Source organism: Chanodichthys erythropterus, chromosome 16 (genome assembly GCF_024489055.1).
Source record: "Chanodichthys erythropterus isolate Z2021 chromosome 16, ASM2448905v1, whole genome shotgun sequence".
NCBI lineage: Eukaryota > Metazoa > Chordata > Actinopteri > Cypriniformes > Xenocyprididae > Chanodichthys > Chanodichthys erythropterus.
The window spans coordinates 39,413,525-39,433,577 of record NC_090236.1 but is presented as its reverse complement, the minus strand read 5'-3'; the positions used below and the strand labels follow the sequence as shown (position 1 = coordinate 39,433,577).

At 36.7% G+C, this 20,053-nt stretch overlaps 1 protein-coding gene across 3 annotated transcripts in view; it reads right to left on the bottom strand.

Moving 5' to 3' along the window:
- Window positions 1-1,320: 1,320 nt before the first annotated feature.
- The window catches only part of LOC137003672 (NLR family CARD domain-containing protein 3-like), a 38,635-nt gene continuing 19,902 nt past the window's right edge, over window positions 1,321-20,053 (bottom strand). Inside the window, exons 10-17 of one of the 3 annotated variants that reach the window (XM_067363904.1) lie at window positions 19,128-19,301; window positions 18,624-18,794; window positions 14,808-14,981; window positions 8,534-8,707; window positions 6,850-7,023; window positions 4,876-5,049; window positions 4,532-4,693; window positions 1,321-1,492 (exon numbers count right to left, since the gene is read on the bottom strand). In XM_067363904.1, coding sequence (XP_067220005.1) covers window positions 1,423-1,492; window positions 4,532-4,693; window positions 4,876-5,049; window positions 6,850-7,023; window positions 8,534-8,707; window positions 14,808-14,981; window positions 18,624-18,794; window positions 19,128-19,301 — 1,273 coding nt within the window. In that variant the 3' untranslated portion in view covers window positions 1,321-1,422. Of the gene's footprint in view, window positions 1,493-4,531; window positions 4,694-4,875; window positions 5,050-6,231; window positions 6,328-6,849; window positions 7,024-8,533; window positions 8,708-14,807; window positions 14,982-18,623; window positions 18,795-19,127; window positions 19,302-20,053 lie in introns of those variants that run through there. The other 2 variants (XM_067363906.1, XM_067363905.1) reach the window with 2 other exon arrangements.

Sequence of the window (20,053 nt, the reverse complement as noted above, 5' to 3'; positions counted from 1 at the left end):
AATAAACCTTTTTCCCCCAAAACACTCCATCAGATCTTTGATTTCACCAGCAGATACACACACTATTGAGAAAAGATGAAACTTCTTTAACACTTGTGCTGTGTTGAAAACCCTATCACACTCATAGTGTTCCCAGTCAAAAAATGACCAGCCTGCAAAAAAATGCTTATAAATCTCTTGTTATGCCACCTTATCACCACTGTTCCTTCCTTGGAGCACTTTTGATAGACACTGACCACTGCAGACCGGGAACACCCCACAAGAGCTGCAGTTTTGGAGATGCTCTGACTCAGTCGTCTAGCTATAACAATTTGGCCCTTGTCAAACTCAATCAAATCTAGCTGTGTCTTGCAAATTGCCTGGCTCTCATCTCTCCAGTATCCAAAATATTCCCATCTACAGATGTGGATTTTTTTTGGGTCCAGTCCTTATCATGGCCTGAATTCGCCTTCCCTGTTTCTTTGCTTTCTTCCATGTCGTAATGATAAACCTGGTCTGTTCTGTTCTCATGCTGGATTTAGGCGTGCTGCATTCAGATTACACACTGCGGGCGCTGGTGTGAAAAAAAAAAAAAAATCATGCTTTCTGTATGCTTGCATCGTGGTTTTATTAGGATTTCAATTAATGTACAGCCCTAAAACTGTCTGTGTTTAACTTCCCATCGGGGGAATCCCTGCTGCATTCTTAAGTGATTCAACTTCGTCAAGTGGACAAGGACAATTTATTTGGATAGACCCCTCGATTTTGACAGAGGCCACAATGTAACATGATTGTGATGTCACAACAGCATCTCACAGTGCTTACACATGCTGCATCCAGTGGTGGGAAGAGTACAGAAAAAAATTTACTTAAGTAATGCTACTTAAGAAATAATTTACTTGAGTACATGTAGAAGTACTAAAACATAATATGACTCAAGTAAGAGTAAATAAGTAGATGAGAGTTAGAAGAGACTTATAAGTAGTTAGAAAAACTTAATAAAAACTAAATAAAACTATTCAAGTTACTATGTTACAAAGTATTTTAGTATTATTATTTATTTATTTTATTTTTACCCAAACTGAGGTGATATTAGCAATTTGGAGAGCTAAACACTAATGTAATTTCATTCATACTGGAAGCCGGATCAGCTGAGCTCACAATGCTTTCGCAGCCCAGCATGATTTCTTTCTCAACAATCCTAAAGATCACTCATATGGTTTTGTTTAATATCTACCAAAACCTTAATTTGTCTGAATAATAAAACAACATTAATAATTCAGGATCACATGTTTCTAATACACATGGTGCTTTATTTCATTGTAAAGTCTGAGTCTTTTCCATCTGTATGAAACACATTTACACATTAATCACACATTTATTTCTCCTCATAGACACAGTAGTGAGACTCTTCTGTGGATCACCTGATGATTTCTGCTCCTCTCATGATGATTTCACAGATTTAAACCATGATTTAAACAATCCAGAGACCTTTGGTGATTGATTATTTACACTGTAAGGTGAAACAGAAGAGAAAACAATCAGTGTTCAGTGGAACAAAGTGAAAATGAATTACTATATTTCAATTACTGTTTTTTGAGTAAAAAGTTACATTAAAATCCTGTAATCAGATTAATTACTGACTTTACGTGATTTTGCAGAGTATTTGTGTATTTGTGTAAATATAATTTAAATCATGTTGATATGTTTGTGTGTTTGTGTTGGTGTGACTCCTATTGAGTGACTGTAAAGAAGAAACTAATGAGTGTACGGAGTATGGAATAAACCACAGGGAGCAAATACAAAAGTTATTCTGAATTATTGTATTGTATTGTATTTATTTATTTATAAAGCACTTTCCAGGCTACTATGTAGCTCCAAAGTGCTGTACATAGTAAACAAAATCAATAATTAAAATACAAATAGACAAACAACACAACAAAACACATCATCGATAATAATCCTCATCATTGATAATAAATACTTCTATGAAAAGTTAAAACGCCAGAGAATACAAATGTAATTTTAAGTGACTCTTAAAGATACCCAGTGTAGAGGACGATCTAACCTCTAAGGGAAGCATATTACATTGTCTTGGACCAGTGACAGCAAACGCACGATCTCCTTTTGATTTAAAACGTACTCTTGGGATCACTAATAAAAATTTATTTGAAGATCTCAACATTAAATGTGATTTGTATGGCTTAATGAGCTCCACCAAATATTCTGGGGCCATTCCATGTAATGCCTTAAAAACATACGTAAAGACTTTGAATTGGATCCTGTAATACACTGGAAGCCAGCCTAATGAAGACAACAGCGGAGTAACATGATCAGTCCTCTTAGCCTTCATAAGCATTCTATCTGCCACATTTTGTACAAGTTGGAGACGTGCAACATAAGTTTGACAGGTTTCAGAACAAATAGCATTACAGTAATCTATCCAGGAGAAAATAAAAACATGGATGACGTTTTCTAAGTCGCTAGTTGACAGAATTGATTTTAACTTAGCTATTTCCCGCAGATAGAAGAAACAATTCCGAACTACAGTTTTTATTTTACTGTCAAATTTTAGAGATGAATCAAAGATGACTCCCAGATTTTTCACTCTGTCCTGCAAATGACAAGCCCATGGACCTAATATGTCAATTTCCGCCTTGTTCAACGCTGACCGGCCAAAAATCATAATTTCCGTTTTACGTTCATTTAACTGTACCAGATTATCTGCCATCCAATCTTTAACTTCATCCAAACATCTACGGAGTGTAGCACAAGAATCAGTACAATTAGGTTTTAGAGGCAAGTAGATCTGTGTGTCATCCGCGTATACGTGATACGAGATACCACATTTTTGAAGATTAATCCCAATGGGAGCATATATATTAAAAACAAAATAGTGCCCAGAATGGACCCCTGGGGAACCCCACTAGTAAGATGTTCTGAATGTGATGAGAAATTACAAACCTTCACTATAAAAGTTCTTTGCTCTAAGTAAGAAGCAAACCATGAATGAATCGTGCCTTGTATCCCAACAAACTGCTTTAACCGGTTCAAAAGAATCAAATGATCAATCGTATCAAACGCTGCAGAGAGATCCAACAGTATTAAAGCAGCATGGTTCCCTGTATCACTTATGAGCAACAGATCATTCACTACCCTTAAGAGTGCTGACTCAGTGCTATGTCTACATCTAAAGCCTGATTGGAATTTATCTAAAATATTATGCTTAGTTAAATAAGTAGTTAATTGTCTAAAAACTACTTTCTCTAAATTCTTAGATAAAATAGGAAGTTTAATCTTCTCAACAAAAAATTTAGCAAATAGGTTACATGTTGCTAGTAGGAGTCAAAGTTCATTTCATTCTAGGACAAAGAAGTCTGTTGACCACAGTAAATAACTCTCGAGGGGACTCAGAGCTATTAGCAATGATATTAGCAAAATAGCTTTCTTTAAAGTGCTTTACAGCTTTTTGATATTTAATCAAACTATTCCTCAAAATTTGAAGTGAAATATGCAGTTTATCTTTGTTCCACTTTCTTTCAGCTCTTCTACATTCCTGCCTTAGAGCTCTAGTCTGTTCATTCAGCCAAGGTTGCGTATTGACTCTTTTTTCCTTTTTATATGGTGCAGCAAGATCTAAAATGTTAGAACAGACAGAGTTAAATGTTGTAATTAATTCTACTGGATCAGTAGAAGGTGGTGCAGACTCAATCCAAGGGATTAATGGAGCAGCAATATAACCATTTAAGAATACCGATGTCATTGAGGGAGAAATAATGCAATAAAGTTTAGCAGGCAGAGAAGAGGATTGACATATACTTGGAAGCTTTACATTAAATACTACTGGACAGTGATCTGAAAAACTGTTTACCATGACATCAAGATCACATACAGAAACTCCTAATGATAGAACAAGATCAAGAGAATGACCCCTTTCATGAGTACTACCAGTCACAATTTGTCAAATTAAATGAGTCCAACATTCCAAGAAACTCTTCTACTAAAGGTTTTCCTGGGCAACAAACGTGAATATTAAAATCTCCGACAATTAAAATCGAATCAGACATAGAAATAATATGAGAGAGGAAATTAGAAAAATCCTCAATAAAATCTTTGTGATATTTAGGTGGACGATACACATTAACACAAAGTAATGGTTTTTTAAAGTCCAGAATCATTACTTGGGATTCAAAATTAAAACACAAACCTTTAGTTAAAGCCTTTTGTCTTCTACTTTAAACATGTTTGTAGGGCTCTTAGTAAATAACTGTGAGTGTAAAGTAGTGTGACATGTTGCTTGTCAAAGTAAAACTGAAATGATTCACTACTGACAGTTAATAAAGCAGGAGTTGTTGAATAAAGCTGTGACAGTGTGCTTGTTCTCTTTCCTCCTTTGTGTTGAACATTTTAATAACTTCACATTTTGCTCTTTCACAAACCCTTTGTTACAGTAAAGATTAATGATAATTTCCTTTCACGAATATTTGAAATGTTTGTTCACATATCAGAGGTAAATGAAGATCTCTTTAATATCACAGTGATGTTTCCTCACCTCAGGACACAGTTTGAGTCACGTAACACGTCACTGAGCCTCTGCTTTGAGTCTCCTATCATATTGAAACTCAGATCAAGATCTTTTAAAAACTGCAGTGCTTTTGAGTTAATCAAAGACGGAGTTAAAGAAGAAACATCTGTAATGCCACAGTGATGTAGACTAGAAAGACACAAACAGAGGAAAAGAGATTATATCATAAACAAATCATTAAGGTGAAGAATTTTACACCAATATAATGTGAACTCAGACTCATTGTGAGATATTAAGTATAAAGTGTTTTAGTTTAAACTGTTAAAGTGATTTTAAGCATTTTGATTCCTGTATGTGAAGATGTTACTGACCTCAATCTCTCCAGTTTACAGTGTGAATCCTTCAGTATGTCACATAAGTGCTTCACTCCTGAGTCTCCTAGATTATTCCAGCTCAGGTTCAGCTCTCTAAGGTGTGATGGGTTTGATTTCAGAGCTGAAGTCAGGATGACACACTGTTTCTTTGTAATACTACATCCACTCAGACTGAAGACAGAAAGAGAAAATGACTCAAATCCATGTTCAGTTCATGTGTGAGTTAAATGAATCATTAATAAATGTCATACAGTCTCTAATAAACCAGCAAAAACATGGAAACTTAAGACAGGAGCATTTGAGGATACTAGTTACAATCCAAGTCTGGATCCGTCCTCACTCCCAAAAATAAGTGAATTTATCACTGTGGATTAATATAAAATTGTGTTTTATCTCTCCTACATGTTAGATTTGTGATTAAAGACAGTGTTATTGTATTCTCCATCATCGTGAGCTTCATTACAACCAGCTATTCATGACAATTTGTTACACTGTTTTTCAGTCTGTTCTCACTTCTGTCTTGTTTCACAGCAAAGATTTGTCAGATTCCAGTATATGAAACTATTTTACAGCCACAAAGTTTAAAATGCTTCAAAGTTTAATGCTCATTTTACGGATACACATGCAAACCCGTTAAAGGATCAGTTCACTTTCAAATGAAAACTAGATAAAAAAAAAAGTTGGGTTACTCTAGGTGGTTGCAAGGGTTTTATGTAGTTGCTAAGGTACTCTGAGTGGTTGCTAAGGTGTTGCTATGCGGTTTCTAGGGTATTCTGGGTGGTTACTGAGGTAGATAGATAGAAATGGTCAGATAGATAGATAGATGAAATGAGTTTCAATGAGTTTCAATGAATAAGTAATAGTACACAGAATGTCAGTTTAATTGAGTCTAACAGCCTTCAGTGTGTTTAAATTTGAATTTTTATATTTGTTAAATGCCGTTTTATTTATCTCATCTTCTTATATTTATGCTGTTTTATTTTTTGTAAAGTACTTTTGTAAAGTCATACTTTTGATATAACAGGCATAATCTTTTGAATTGCTTTTTACAATGGTTACTATTAATAGTGTCATAGTTTCTTGATGAATAGTATTAAAACCAGACCACAAATCCTAATAATCAAACTAAATCAAAATTATTAATGTAATAATAATAATAATAATAATATTGTCACAGACACACCAGGCTCTGCACCCAGCCAATCACTTCGCACTCCCTCACCAGAGTACCTATCACATGCACCTGACACTCATCACCAGCCCAATCAGCAGCACTATAAAAGACACAGTCAGTCATTGTCCAGTCTCATTAACGCATACTAACCTGAATGCTTACCTTATGGACTACTTACCTGTCTCCAGTGTGTCTCCTAGATTCTCTGTGCTCTCCAGACCTCCGTGAGAGTCTCTGTGTTGCTCCTGCTCCACGTCTCTCTGTCCTCATTGAATCTGGTGTGAAGATCAAGTCAAGTATCACTGTCTTGATATATAATCTGTCTGGAAACTGCTGTCTGCTTTCACTCACCTGCATACTGCTCTGGTTGTCTCAATAAACATCGTAAACTGTACCTGTGTCTCCGACCTCCCCTGTATTGTAACAATTATATATATATATTTATAATACTTTTTTTTTTTTTTTTTACACAAATTAATTGTTGGAGCCGTGTGGAGCACATATTTATGATGGATGGATGTGGATGGAGACACTTTCTTCAGCTTATACTCATTGATCCCGTTCACTGCCATTATAAAGCTCGGATGCGTCAGGATATTTATTCATATTTCTTTGATTATGTTCATCAGAAAGTCATACACTCCTAGGATGGCTTGAGGGTGAGTAAAGCCTGAGCCTTTAACTAAAACCATTTCTGAATCTTTCTTCAGAGGGAGATGCAGCGCTACTAATGATGTGACTTGTGCCCTGTCGATTTAAAATAAATTAAACCGTAAATATAGTATAATGATACTAACCGTAGTTTCTCCAGCTTGAATTGTGGGTTCATCAGTAGATCACTGAGGTTTTTCACTCCGGAGTCTCCTAGTTTATTCCAGCTCAGGATCAGCTCTCTCAGGTGTGACAGGTTTGATTTCAGAGCTGAAGTCAGGATGACACACTGTTCCTCTGTAATACTGCAGTCACTCAGACTGAAGACAGAAAGAGAAAATGACTCAAATCCATGTTCAGTTCATGTGTAAATGAATCATGAATGTCATACAGTCACTAATAAACCAGAAAAAACATGGAAAATTAATCATATAAACGAACAAACCAAGACAGGAGCATTTGAGGATACTAGTTACAATCCAAGTCTGGATCCATCCTCACTTCCAAAAATAACTGAATTTATCACTGTAGATTAATATAAAATTGTGTTTTATCTCTCCTACATGTCAGATTTGTGATTAAAGACAGTGTTACTGTATTCTCCATCATCGTGAGCTTCATTACAACCAGCCATTCATAACAATTTGTTACACTGTTTTTCAGTCTGTTCTCATTTCTGTCTTGTTTCACAGCAAAGATTTGTCAGATTTCAGCATATTAAACTATTTTACAGCCACAAAGTTTAAAATGCTTCAAAGTTTAATGCTCTTTTACTGATACACATGCAAACCCGTTAAAGGATTAGTTCACTTTCAAATGAAAACTAGATAAAATAAGATAGCGTATTCTAAGTGGTTGCAAGGGTTTTATGTAGTTGCTAAGGTACTCTGAGTGGTTGCTATGGTGTTGCTATGTGGTTGTTAGGATATTCTGGCGGTTTGCTCTGGTGTTCTGGTTAGTTTCTATGCGGTTGCTAGGGTATTCTGGGTGGTTACTATGAGGTAGATAGATAGAAATGGTCAGATAGATAGATTAAATGAGTTTGAGTTTCAATGAATTAGTAATAGTACACAGAATGTCAGTTTAATTGAGTCTAACGGGCTTCAGTGTTTTTAAATTTCAATTCTGTCAGTTGGAGTTTGAACAACTTTGGCTCATCTGAACATTCATCAATGAAAGTCAATGGGATTTTTCAGAGTTTTAATAGTAATTTTTAGGAAAACAAACTAATCATAAAATTAACAAAAATATAGGGGGAAAATATTAGATACTGGTTATTGTTCAGTAGTGTATTTGATTTCTTATTAAAAGCAAGAGATAAGGAAAGAAAAAAAAAATCTTTTAATTGGACAAAGGTCAGATAAAAACCCATATTACACCCAACATTTCTGTCCTGCTCACTTCCGAAATGATGGATACACCTCTGGTCACAACGCATCATTTCCACACACACACATCTGAACTATATCACATGATGAAGGTAGAATCAGATATGAACATATAAAATAGTAATAATAAAGTAAATAATAATACACCTGGTGCTTAAAATATGTTTAAAATGCAAAATAATAGTCAAAAATATTTAAAAGTGTAAAAAAGTTGTATAGGGCCTAAATATAAACAGCTTGTGAAAATGACAACAAATATTTATATAATAATCTGCTGGGTGAGTAAAGCCTGAGCTAATTTTTATTTGAAAGTGAACTAATCCTTTAACTAAAACCATTTCTGAATCTTTCTTCAGATGGAGATGCAGCGCTACACATGATGTGATTGTGCCCTGTTGACTTAAAATAAATTAAACCGTAAATATAGTATAATGATACTAACCGTAGTTTCTCCAGCTTGAATTGTGGGTTCATAAGTAGATCACTGAGGTTTTTCACTCCAGAGTCTCCTAGTTTATTCCAGCTCAGGATCAGCTCTCTCAGGTGTGACAGGTTTGATTTCAGAGCTGAAGTCAGGATCACACACTGTTTCTTTGTAATACTGCATTCATACAGACTGAAGACAGAAAGAGAAAATGACTGAAATCCATGTTCAGTTCATGTGTGAGTTAAATTAATCATGAATAAATGTAATACAGTCACTAATAAACCAGAAAAAACATGGAAAATTAATTATATAAACAAACAAACCAAGACAGGAGCATTTGAGGATACTAGTTACAATCCAAGTCTGGATCCATCCTCACTCCCAAAAATAAATGAATTTATCACTGTGGATTAATATAAAATTGTGTTTTATCTCTCCTACATGTTAGATTTGTGATTAAAGACAGTGTTACTGTATTCTCCATCATCGTGATCTTCATTACAACCAGCCATTCATGACAATTTGTTACACTGTTTTTCAGTCTGTTCTCACTTCTGTCTTGTTTTACAGCAAAGATTTGTCAGATTCCAGTATATGAAACTATTTTACAGCCACAAAATTTAAAATGCTTCTAAGTTTAATGCTCTTTTACTGATACACATGCAAACCCGTTAAAGGATTAGTTCACTTTCAAATGAAAACTAGATAAAATAAGTAAGCGTACTGTGAGTGGTTGCAAGAGTTTTATGTAGTTGCTAAGGTACTCTGAGTGGTTGCTAAGGTGTTGCTATGCGGTTTCTAGGGTATTCTGGGTGGTTACTATGAGGTAGATAGATAGAAATGGTCAGATAGATAGATAGATGAAATGAGTTTCAATGAATTAGTAATAGTACACAGAATGTCAGTTTAATTGAGTCTAACAGGCTTCAGTGTGTTTAAATTTCAATTCTGTCAGTTGGAGTTTGAACAATTTTGGCTCATCTGAACATTCATCAATGAAAGTCAATGGGATTTTTCAGAGTTTTAATAGTAATTTTTAGGAAAACATAAACTAATCATAAAATTATCAAAAATATAGGGGGAAAATGTTAGATGCTGGTTATTGTTCAGCAGTGTATTTGATTTCTTATTAAAAGCAAGAGATAAAAGAAAAAAAAATCTTTTTAATTAGACAAAGGTCAGACAAAAACCCATATTACACCCAACATTTCTGTCCCGCTCACTTCTGAAACGAAGGATACGCCTCTGGTCACAACGCATCATTTCCACACACACACATCTGAACTATATCACATGATGAAGGTAGAATCAGATATGAACATATAAAATGGTAATAATAGAGTTAATAATAATACAGTTGGTGCTTAAAATTAAGTGTTGTCGTCCAGTCCATCCAGAAACACGGTTGGCCGGGCCAGTCGGTCAACCTCCGTCTTCCTCCGCATACCCCTCCAGCAAACTCCCTGCCTGCCCCATGCTGGACCCACATTCCTCTACTGGGCCCAGTAAGCGGAGGAGGAGGAAGAAAGCGGCTCCAGTCTCTCCAGAGCCCGCTCCAGTATCTCCAGGGCCCGCTCCAGTATCTCCAGAGCCCACTCCAGTGTCTCCAGAGCCCGCTCCAGTATCTCCAGAGCCCGCTCCAGTATCTCCAGAGCCCGCTCCTGTATCTCCAGAGCCCGTTCCAGTATCTCCAGAGCCCGCTCCAGTATCTCCAGAGCCAGCTCCAGTGCCTGTGGGGATCTTAATTGTATTTGAGGGAATGAACTGGCCCTCAGCTCCAGCCGCCGCCTACGAGCCCTCAGCTCCAGCCGCCGCCTCCGAGCCAAGTTCTCCAGTCTCCGCCGAGCCAAGTTCTCCAGTCTCCGCCGAGCCAAGTTCTCCAGTCTCCGCTGAGCAAAGTTCTCCAGTCTCCGCCGCCGAGCAAGCAGCGCCAGTCTCCGCCGCCGAGCAAGCAGCACCAGTCTCCGCCGCCGAACAAGCCGCTCCAGTCTCCGCCGCCGAGCAAGCAGCGCCAGTCTCAGCCGCCGCCGAGTCAGCCGCTCCAGCCGCCGCCGAGCTTACTGCCCCTATGAACTGTGTTTCTGAACCCGCCAGCTCTAACACTGTTTTCCCTCCCTGCCTCCCTCTCCCACCTCCATCCATTTTTGTTTACACGGAACCTCCACCTCAAGCCCCCTTGCCCAGATCTCCACCTCGGACCTCTGGGCGATTACCTACACCCCGGCTCCAACCTCCCTCTGCTCCACCGTTACCCATCAGTCCACCAGCGTCACCAGTATCCATCCTGCCTCCACTCACACCTTGTGCACTCGTCAGCCTGCCCTTCCCTCTGGACTACACTCCTCCGTCTCCGCTCCGTCACTCCGTCCCTCAGTTTCAGTTGGCTTCCTCACTCCCCCCGGTGTTCTTTTTGTTGGCTGTCCTACTGCTTCCACTGCGGCCTTCTGGAGTCCCGGCTGCGCTTCGGTCGGCAGAGCCTTTGGTTCCGCCATCTCCCGCCGGTCCTTCTGCGCCGACTGGGTTTGACGGCGTGAGGACTTCAGCTCCTGACCCACCATGGCCGCCTTCGGCTCCTGACCCGCCATGGCGGCCCGCTGTACCTGACCCGCCATGTCTGCCCGCTGCATGTCTGCCCGCTGCACCTGACCCGCCATGGCTGCCCGCCGCACCTGACCCGCCATGGCCTCCCTCGGCTCCTGACCCACCATGGTCGCCTTCGGCTCCTGACCCGCCATGGCTGCCTTCGGCTCCTGACCCGCCATGGTTTTTGGACCTGCCCTGGAGACCTCCACTCCAGTCTACTCCTCCCCCTGCTCCGGTTTGAGGTCTCCAGGCACCCGCCCACCTCCCGGTTGTTACATCTACGGCGCAAGGACGCGCCTACCGGGAGGGGGAGGTACTGTTACAGATCCCTTGTTCCCCTGGACTCCATTTCCCAGTATCCTCCTGTTTCCACACCTGCACTCACTTCCCTCGTCAGCTCCTCATCAGCACTCATCACCTGCACCTGGACTCTAGTGTCAGCACTCCCCATATATTGCACTCACTCCCTGCACTCCTGGTCCGTTCTCTGTTTATGTTAACTGCTAGTTTGGTGTACTCTGCCTTTGCTTTCATTAAAGTGTTATATGTTTGTGGAAATCCGTGATCTGCCTCATCTCTACACCACCAGCCGTAACAGTGTGTCTGCGCGAATCATTTCACACCGGACTGCTTAGTGAACGAATGTCAATACAAAGGGACAATACAAAACAGAGACTGTGCTAAAATGTGCTACTCAAGGATATACAAGTAAAAACTGTTCGTGATCTAGCTTACAGTCTCCAGAGTGATACTGGATACAGTAATGAAGGTAAGGTCACTTTATTACAGTTCATCTGAGCTTATTTACGGATATAAAGTTTATTAAGCACCATCCGAAAGGCATAAGGTCTTTATATATTTGTTTACTGTTAGTTGTAACGAGTGTTTCTGTGTAATTCGCAATGTATGTTGGTGATAATTCAAATATAAGAGAGACAGTTTATAGATAATATTTTAATGCACACTTGCAGTGTTTTATTAAGCTCTTACAGAGATTTTCTGGAGTGAAAACGGACGGATCTTTTCTGTGAAGTACAATAAACGTCATAAAACTCATCTGTATAGTTTTGGCCTTCATTCAGATGGTTCAACAGGCTTGTACTAATATAGTAGATTAAAAACAAGAAGGCAATATAAGTTATAACCGTAATTTAACTAAACTATACCTGTTCTATCTCCATGCAGCATATATTCACAGTTTCTTACATTATTGTGTGTCCTGACTGAAACCTGACACCAGAGAATCAGCTCGTGAAGCTCCGCCCTCTTAGGCTGAGTGTAGCAGCTCATTTGCATTAAAGGGACCGCATTGAAATGGCTCGTTTTTGCTCAACCACTGAAAGTAGCAATTTTAACATGCTATAAAAAATTAACTGTGGGGTATTTTAAGCTAAAACTTCGCATACACACTCTGGGAACATCAGAGACTAATTTTACATCTTGTTAAATAGGGCATAATAGGTCACCTTTAAATATATTTAAAAGTGTAAAAAAGTTGTATAGGGCCAAAGTATAAACAGTTTGTGAAAATGACAAATATTTGTTAAATGCTCTTTTATATATCTCATCTTAAAACCAGACCACAAATCCTAATAAACAGAATCAAAATGATTAATGTAATAATAATAATAATAATAATAAAATATTATATATATATATATATATATATATATATATATATATATATATATATATATATATATATATTGTAACAGTCTAGACGTTACCATGTTTTTTTTTTGTGTATTTTTTCTTTTTATTGAATTAAGGGTTATATCGGGGTCAAAGGTAATGTCACTTGGAGCTGCCTGAGGGCGCTAGCGCACTATAGCTACCATATATAAGCCCTAGTTACCTCCGAGCAGGTCAAGTTGTTTGGTAGAGGGAAACCGCATGGGTGGTTGAACTGACGCTACCTAATTCTACTCGTATTAATGTCCTGTGTTGAGAACTCGTTGAGAGTTTACGCTCAATAAAGGACTCCTTTTGTTTCTCCTACCTCATATTTAATTGCATTGCTGTCGCAATAATACTCGTGCACGTCTCCAAGGTAGCATGAGCAGTTGAAAAGGAAAAGACCACGCGGTAGCGAGGCTACGGTGCGTGGCCTAATCAACTCCGCGTTTCCCGGAGAGTCGCCAAAAGCCGCTGACTGTCTTCTGTCTTCATTCCTCACTCATTGGATTTATCATTGCGTCGCTCTCAAAATACATCGTGGATTTACACTCATCTCATCGCTCATCATTCCAGCTCATCTACAGTTGATCATTGACGATAAGTTTCATTCATTGACTGCAGAGACAAAGAGTTTTTTTCTTATGGTTTATTTTTGTGGCAATTATATGCACTGGTGTGAATAAAGAAGAGTAAAATGTATATTTGTTTGGTGAAGTGGTTTTAAATTTCAGTACCGATTGAATTTCTGTTGAACCCCCTCAGAGTAATATCTTTTAAAGAGGGGAGGTATTACAATATATATATATATATATATATATATATATATATATATTAGTGGTGGGCCGTTATCGGCGTTAACGTGCTGCATTAACGTGAGACTCTTATCGGGCGATAAAAAAAAATATCGCTGTTAATCTATTCTCAAAGTTGGGTTGGGAGCTGGGTCTACACTAAACAAGCTAAGATGACTTTCACCTTGATATTTTAGCGCAGATGTATACCTAGCCAAACTGACCCTTCGCAAAGACCCGCCCCCCTTAGTTACTGTTGCTTTGTCTGACAAGCCGTGGCCGTGACGCTGTGATGCCACACACAGTGATAAATGCATCACGGAGCAAAGAGGACACTGACAATACGTCGACAGACAAGACAGAATAGGTTACTTATGATATTAAACAAAGTCCCAGCTTTAAAACTGTGTAGTTTTTTTTTTTAAGAAATTCAAACAATAAAACCCGTTTTGTTGCTCTATAATGTGCCGTGACCATGGTCGTGACAGATTGCTGAAGCGCCTCAGCTCAAGAGGCTCGTAAACCGATCATCCATTTATAGCATCAAATAAACATGAATGAACATGAGAATCAATGTTGTTTCAAACGCGGAAAGATGTCAATATACAAAATTTTTCAAGTTTAACTCCACCGAGGTTAATCTTCTAACTCCTGTCTGCTTTGTCGGACAAAATGGCGGATTACTTTTAGTCATTATTTGGCTAGCTCACATATTCTGAATGTCTTCGGCAGAATTCAAATGAGCCATTTTAATGTAGATTAATCTAGATTAAAAAAATGAATCTATGCACACCACTAATATATATATATATATATATATATATATATATATATATATATATATATATATATATATATATATATATAATACATTTGTTTGTTTTTTTTGTTTTTTTACACAAACGCATTGTTGGAGCCGTGTGGAGCACATATGGATGGATGTGGATGGAGACACTTTCTTCAGCTTATATTCATTGATCCCGTTCACTGCCATTATAAAGCTCGGATGCATCAGGATATTTATTAATATTTCTTTGATTATGTTCATCAGAAAGAAGAAAGTCATATACACCTAGGATGGCTTGAGGGTGAGTAAAGCCTGAGCTAATTTTCATTTGAAAGTGAAATAATCCTTTAACTAAAACCATTTCTGAATCTTGATGTGCTACAAATGAAGTGAATTGTGCTCTGTTGTCTTAAAATAAACGAAACAGTAAATACAGTATAATGATACTAACTCTAGTTTCTCCAACTTGAATTGTGGGTTCATCAGTAGATCACTGAGGTTTTTCACTCCAGAGTCTCCTAGTTTATTATCACTCAGGATCAGCTCTCTCAGGTGTGATGGGTTTGATTTCAGAGCTGAAGTCAGGATGACACACTGTTTCTCTGTAATACTGTGTTCACTCAGACTGAAGACAGAAAGAGAAAAGACAATGATTCAGATCTATGATGATCAACTAACATGTTTAGCTTCATCCAGCAGACTTTTGCTGACAAATAAACAGGTATATCCAGGTGCAGGTAACATGGAGAGAAAGAACACACATTGTTCATTTAAATATACTACGACATTGTAACAATACAATCTTTGAAATCATCAGTCTATTTATAGTTTACACATTCAGTTCATTTCATCTTTAAGGTTGTTTCGTGTCAATGTCACTCTTGGTTTGATCACTGGGACAAATGTGTTTATGTCGGTTGTTTTCAGACACATTGTCGACTCACTAACACTTTACAATAATCTTTCATTTGTAACATTAACTTCAATAGTTAACATGAACCAATGATGGACAATATAGTACAGCATTTAATAACCTTAATGTAAGTTTCAACATTTACTAATACAGTTTTCTGTTAACATTAGTTAATCCACTGTGAACGAACATGAACAATGAATAATTGTATAAACGAACATTAACAGATTAAGGAATAAAGTATTTCCTGAAGCAGAAGACAATCAAACAAGTTTTGGAGAAGGTTCATCTGCTTTAGTGCTGCACCGTGAGGCAGTGTCACGTCTGTTCTAGGTTTAGTTTAGTTTATGTTTTCATGTCTTTCATGTGAACTTGTCATGTGCTCCCCCTGTTCATGTGTCATGTTCTGATTGGTTCTTTGTTTCATATTTCATGAGGCTTGTTTGAGTTCAGCCGAGAGTAGTCGGCTGCAGTGAGGGGAGGAGTGAAAAAAGTGCAGGCAAGATGGACAGTTCTCTCGGGATTCACTTGTGCGCTGTGTCGCTGATAAACTGGATGTAATTTAAGTTCTGTTGCTTTTATATGAAAATAAACATAATGCACAAGACACCCAAAGTACGTGTTATTTATTTCCATTCAAAAGATGTGTGTATCAATCATTTTAACTTTAATTATAGACATGTTTATATATATACAGTACAGTCCAAAAGTTTGGAACCACTAAGATTTTTAATGTTTTTAAAAGAAGTTTTGTCTGCTCACCAAGGCTACATTTATTTAATTAAAAATAGAGTAAAAAAACAGTAATATTGTGAAATATTATTACAATTTAAAATAACTGTTTTCTATTTGAATATATTTCACAAAGTAATTTATTCCTGTGATGGCAAAGCTGAATTTTCAGCATCATTACTCCAGTCTTCAGTGTCACATGATCCTTCAGAAATCATTCTAATATGCTGATCTGCTGCTCAAGAAACATTTAATGTGTACAATTGTACAAAATATTTGTGTACAATATTTTTTTCAGGATTATTTGATGAATAGAAAGTTCAAAAGAACAGTGTTTATCTGAAATCTAATCTTTTGTAACATTATAAATGTCTTTACTGCCACTTTTAATTGATTTAATGCATCCATGCTGAATAAAAGTATTCATTTCTTTAATTTCTTTTCAAAAAAATTAAAATTAAAATTCTTACTGACCCCAAACTTTTGAACAGTAGTGTATAATGCTACAGAAGCTTTGTATTTCAGATAAATGCTGTTCTTTTGAACTTTCTATTCATCAAGGAATCCTGAAAAAAAGTACACAACTGTTTTCAACATTGAAAATAATCATAAATGTTTATTGTGCAGCAAATCAGCATATTAGAATGATTTCTGAAGGATCATGTGACACTGAAGACTGGAGTAATGATGCTGAAAATTCAGCTTTGCATCACAGGAATAAATTACTTTGTCAAATATATTTAAATAGTACACAGTTATTTTAAATTTTAATAATATTTCACAATATTACTGTTTTTTACTGTATTTTTAATTAAATAAATGTAGCCTTGGTGAGCAGACGAAACTTCTTTTAAAAACATTAAAAATCTTGGTGGTTCCAAACTTTTGGACTGTACTGTATATTTTTTTTATATTTTTTTTAGACAACAATCACATAACCCATAGAGAGATCGCAGTTTGAGAGAGTTTGGGAATATTTGCACATTATTTTTACACATAAAAACATGGTATTAGAGTTTTAAAATTAAACATTTTAAAAGAGATCAATACATCACAGTTGTTTAAACCAATAAGCTTTAAGCTGTGTTGTCAGCAAGTCGTTTCCCATCGTGCTTTTGGTCTGCGCAGTCGGTGGAGAGCAACTGCACTTGACTGCAGAATCCGATGAGGCCGCCTCGCCCTCGCAATACTTTTTGACACGTCAGCATGACATCAGAGCAAGGCGGCCCACCCTAGGACACATTTCTAACCGGCACGCATCTTGGGGTGATCACCGGTGATCGGTTCTGCGCAGAATTTGCTCATCTCAAACAAGCCTCTTGTCTTTTGTTTGGATTTGTTCAACTGCTGTTGGTGAGGTTTATGTTCATGTTCCTTATTCAATTGTGTCTTTGTTCTTTTAATTTTGTTCATGTTTATTTGAATAAAGTAGTGGTGGAGAGATAAAGCTTCATGAAGATATGAAGCTTTCCAGGCAGATTGTGTTGAAAAGTGGATCATTTATCGAGGCTTCTAATGCACACAGAGACACATGCTGGTCAATGGAAATATGGTGCAGGACAAACTTTTTTTTTTTTTTTTTTGAGTGTGATAGTGCCAAAATGTGTGTTACATGTTTCATGATACATTAACATACACAAATAAATAAATGAATAGTTCTGTGAAGTATTTATGTTCAGTGTTGTTTCATAACTTTGTAACTGGGCAATGCTTTTGTTGAACATACGAGAAAAAACAAAGTTCTTTAAACTGGAGGAAAAAGTGAAAGTGATTAAGGTGGACTGGACAGAGAGAAGTGGAAGTGCTTGTGTAACACGAGCGGGAAAAACACAACCCTTTCTCAAAGCACTTCACTCAAACGAGGCTTCGAACGTCACCTGTGACATCATTTCACTAAAACAATACAAGCCTCGATACAGAGCTCCGGCGGGAAGAACCTGACTTTCTCGACAAGCTTCAAAGCCTCAGTATCAGTAACATCACTAGAATAAAGCTGCTCTTGTGTTCAGTCAACTTGCCTTCGTTGGATCTTATTACAGACAGATTCTGATCAAAGATTTTAAAATGCACTTGTTCAAAAGTTACAGTAAATGCTGCACCAAAATGAGAAATTTTACATTTTGTGAAATACAAACATGAAATTGAAAGCACTTATGAACAGTTCTGATGTCACAAAAACAACAACAACAGCAACAACAAAAACACCAGCAATCAGTAAAAATTATTCTGCAGTCATGTTCAAAAAGAGCCATCAACATATACACACTTATATTTAATTTACAGAATTAACCTGTGAAAGTTAAAGACATTTCTGTGTTTATAGTGCAGCTGTATAGTGTTTTTCAATCTATCACTTATTTGAAGAGTTTTATAAACTCTGGAAAATCATTGTTCTCTCTCTACAGTAACTGAAATAATTAAACTATTAATTAAATATTTAAAGCTTGATGTCACATTTAAATTGTGTGTTTTTAATTTCCTGTTTAATTATATTACTTTACATCGTTGTGGCTCTTTGTGACACTGAGAAAAAACTGCTCTGACTGAAATACGTGAGGAAATATTACAGACATATTACAATTAAAAGTACTGTAATATTTTAGATAAATGCACAATACTCACGTCAGTGTGTTGAGTCGACAGTGTTTATCCTGCAGTAGAGCAGCGATCTGATTCACTCGTGTGTCTCTTAGTTCATGTTCACTCAGATTCAGCTCTCTCTGGAGTAACAGGTTTTTACCCACAACTCTCTTTACATACTGACAGGCTTTATCTGCAGCAGCACTCAAAAACCTGCAGAAGAGTAAATTCAGTTCTCAACTAAATGTTTGTTGCATTACAAACATGAATGATAAGATAAAAAAAACTTGATTATTGTTCTGAAGACAAGTTCTAGTTAGCTATTTAGATGCAACAGTTTTCTTTGAACATTTAAATATACAAATAAATATATAATTACTTGAGTATTATTTAACAAAATATTTACTTAACAAAGTCCAATAGAGTTATTTAAAAGAAACTAGAGCGACACTCAGTCCTAAAGCAAACTCATAAGAACAGAAACGTCCCACAGAGCAGAAGGGCAAAAGAAGGGCTAATTTTGATAATTATTTCATCCCATCTCACCTCAGTGTCTTCAGTTGACAGTTTGGATCCTGTAGTAAATCACTGAGCTCCTTCACTCCTGATTGTCCAGGATCATTTCCTGTGAGATCCAGCTCTATCAGGTGTGAAGGGTTTGATCTCAGAGCTGAAGCCAGAGCTTTATAACCTTCTTCTGTTACACTGCAGTTAGAGAGTCTAGAACAGGAATGAAAACATTCAGATGATTAATCAGTTTAACCTGAACAATAGAAATTTTCAAAGTGAATTTTATTTTTTTCTTTGCACAAATACATCGAAAGTTAATTGCAAAAACTGACAACTGAATATGGAGGCAAACAAAAGACACAAAGAACTTTAATATGTTAGACATCAACATCACTTTCAAGAATTTAATTATCTAAAACTGTACAGCTGTGAAAGTCTTTGATCTGAATGAATCATAACAATCAACCTGAAAATGGTAGAAAAATAAGAATCAAACAACATCAAACCTTTATTAACAAAACAAATAGGACTGATGACATGGTATACCGTCTTTGAATACAAATAAAAGAAAGGTATTTTTATTTTTAATTAATCATTTAATTTAATTTAATTTAACTTTATTTAAAATGAATGCTTAGTTTGTGCTTCATTGTTATTAATGAAAACATCAACAATAAAATAGTACAATGATAAATTTGCTTATATTGAAAATTGGCTTATATTAATAAAACTAAACAAAGACTGATGATATGGTAAACCCACATTGTAACACATAAAATAAATATATTTAGATTTTAAAATGAATGTTTAGTTTGTGGTTCATTTTTATATTGTAATGAAAAACTCAACAACATTAAAACAAAGACAAAATCACTTGTACTAAAAAAAGAACTGCAACTTTTATTTGCAAATTTTCTCTTGTACTTTTGCCTCTGGCATCGTCCTGTCAGTCATCACATCTC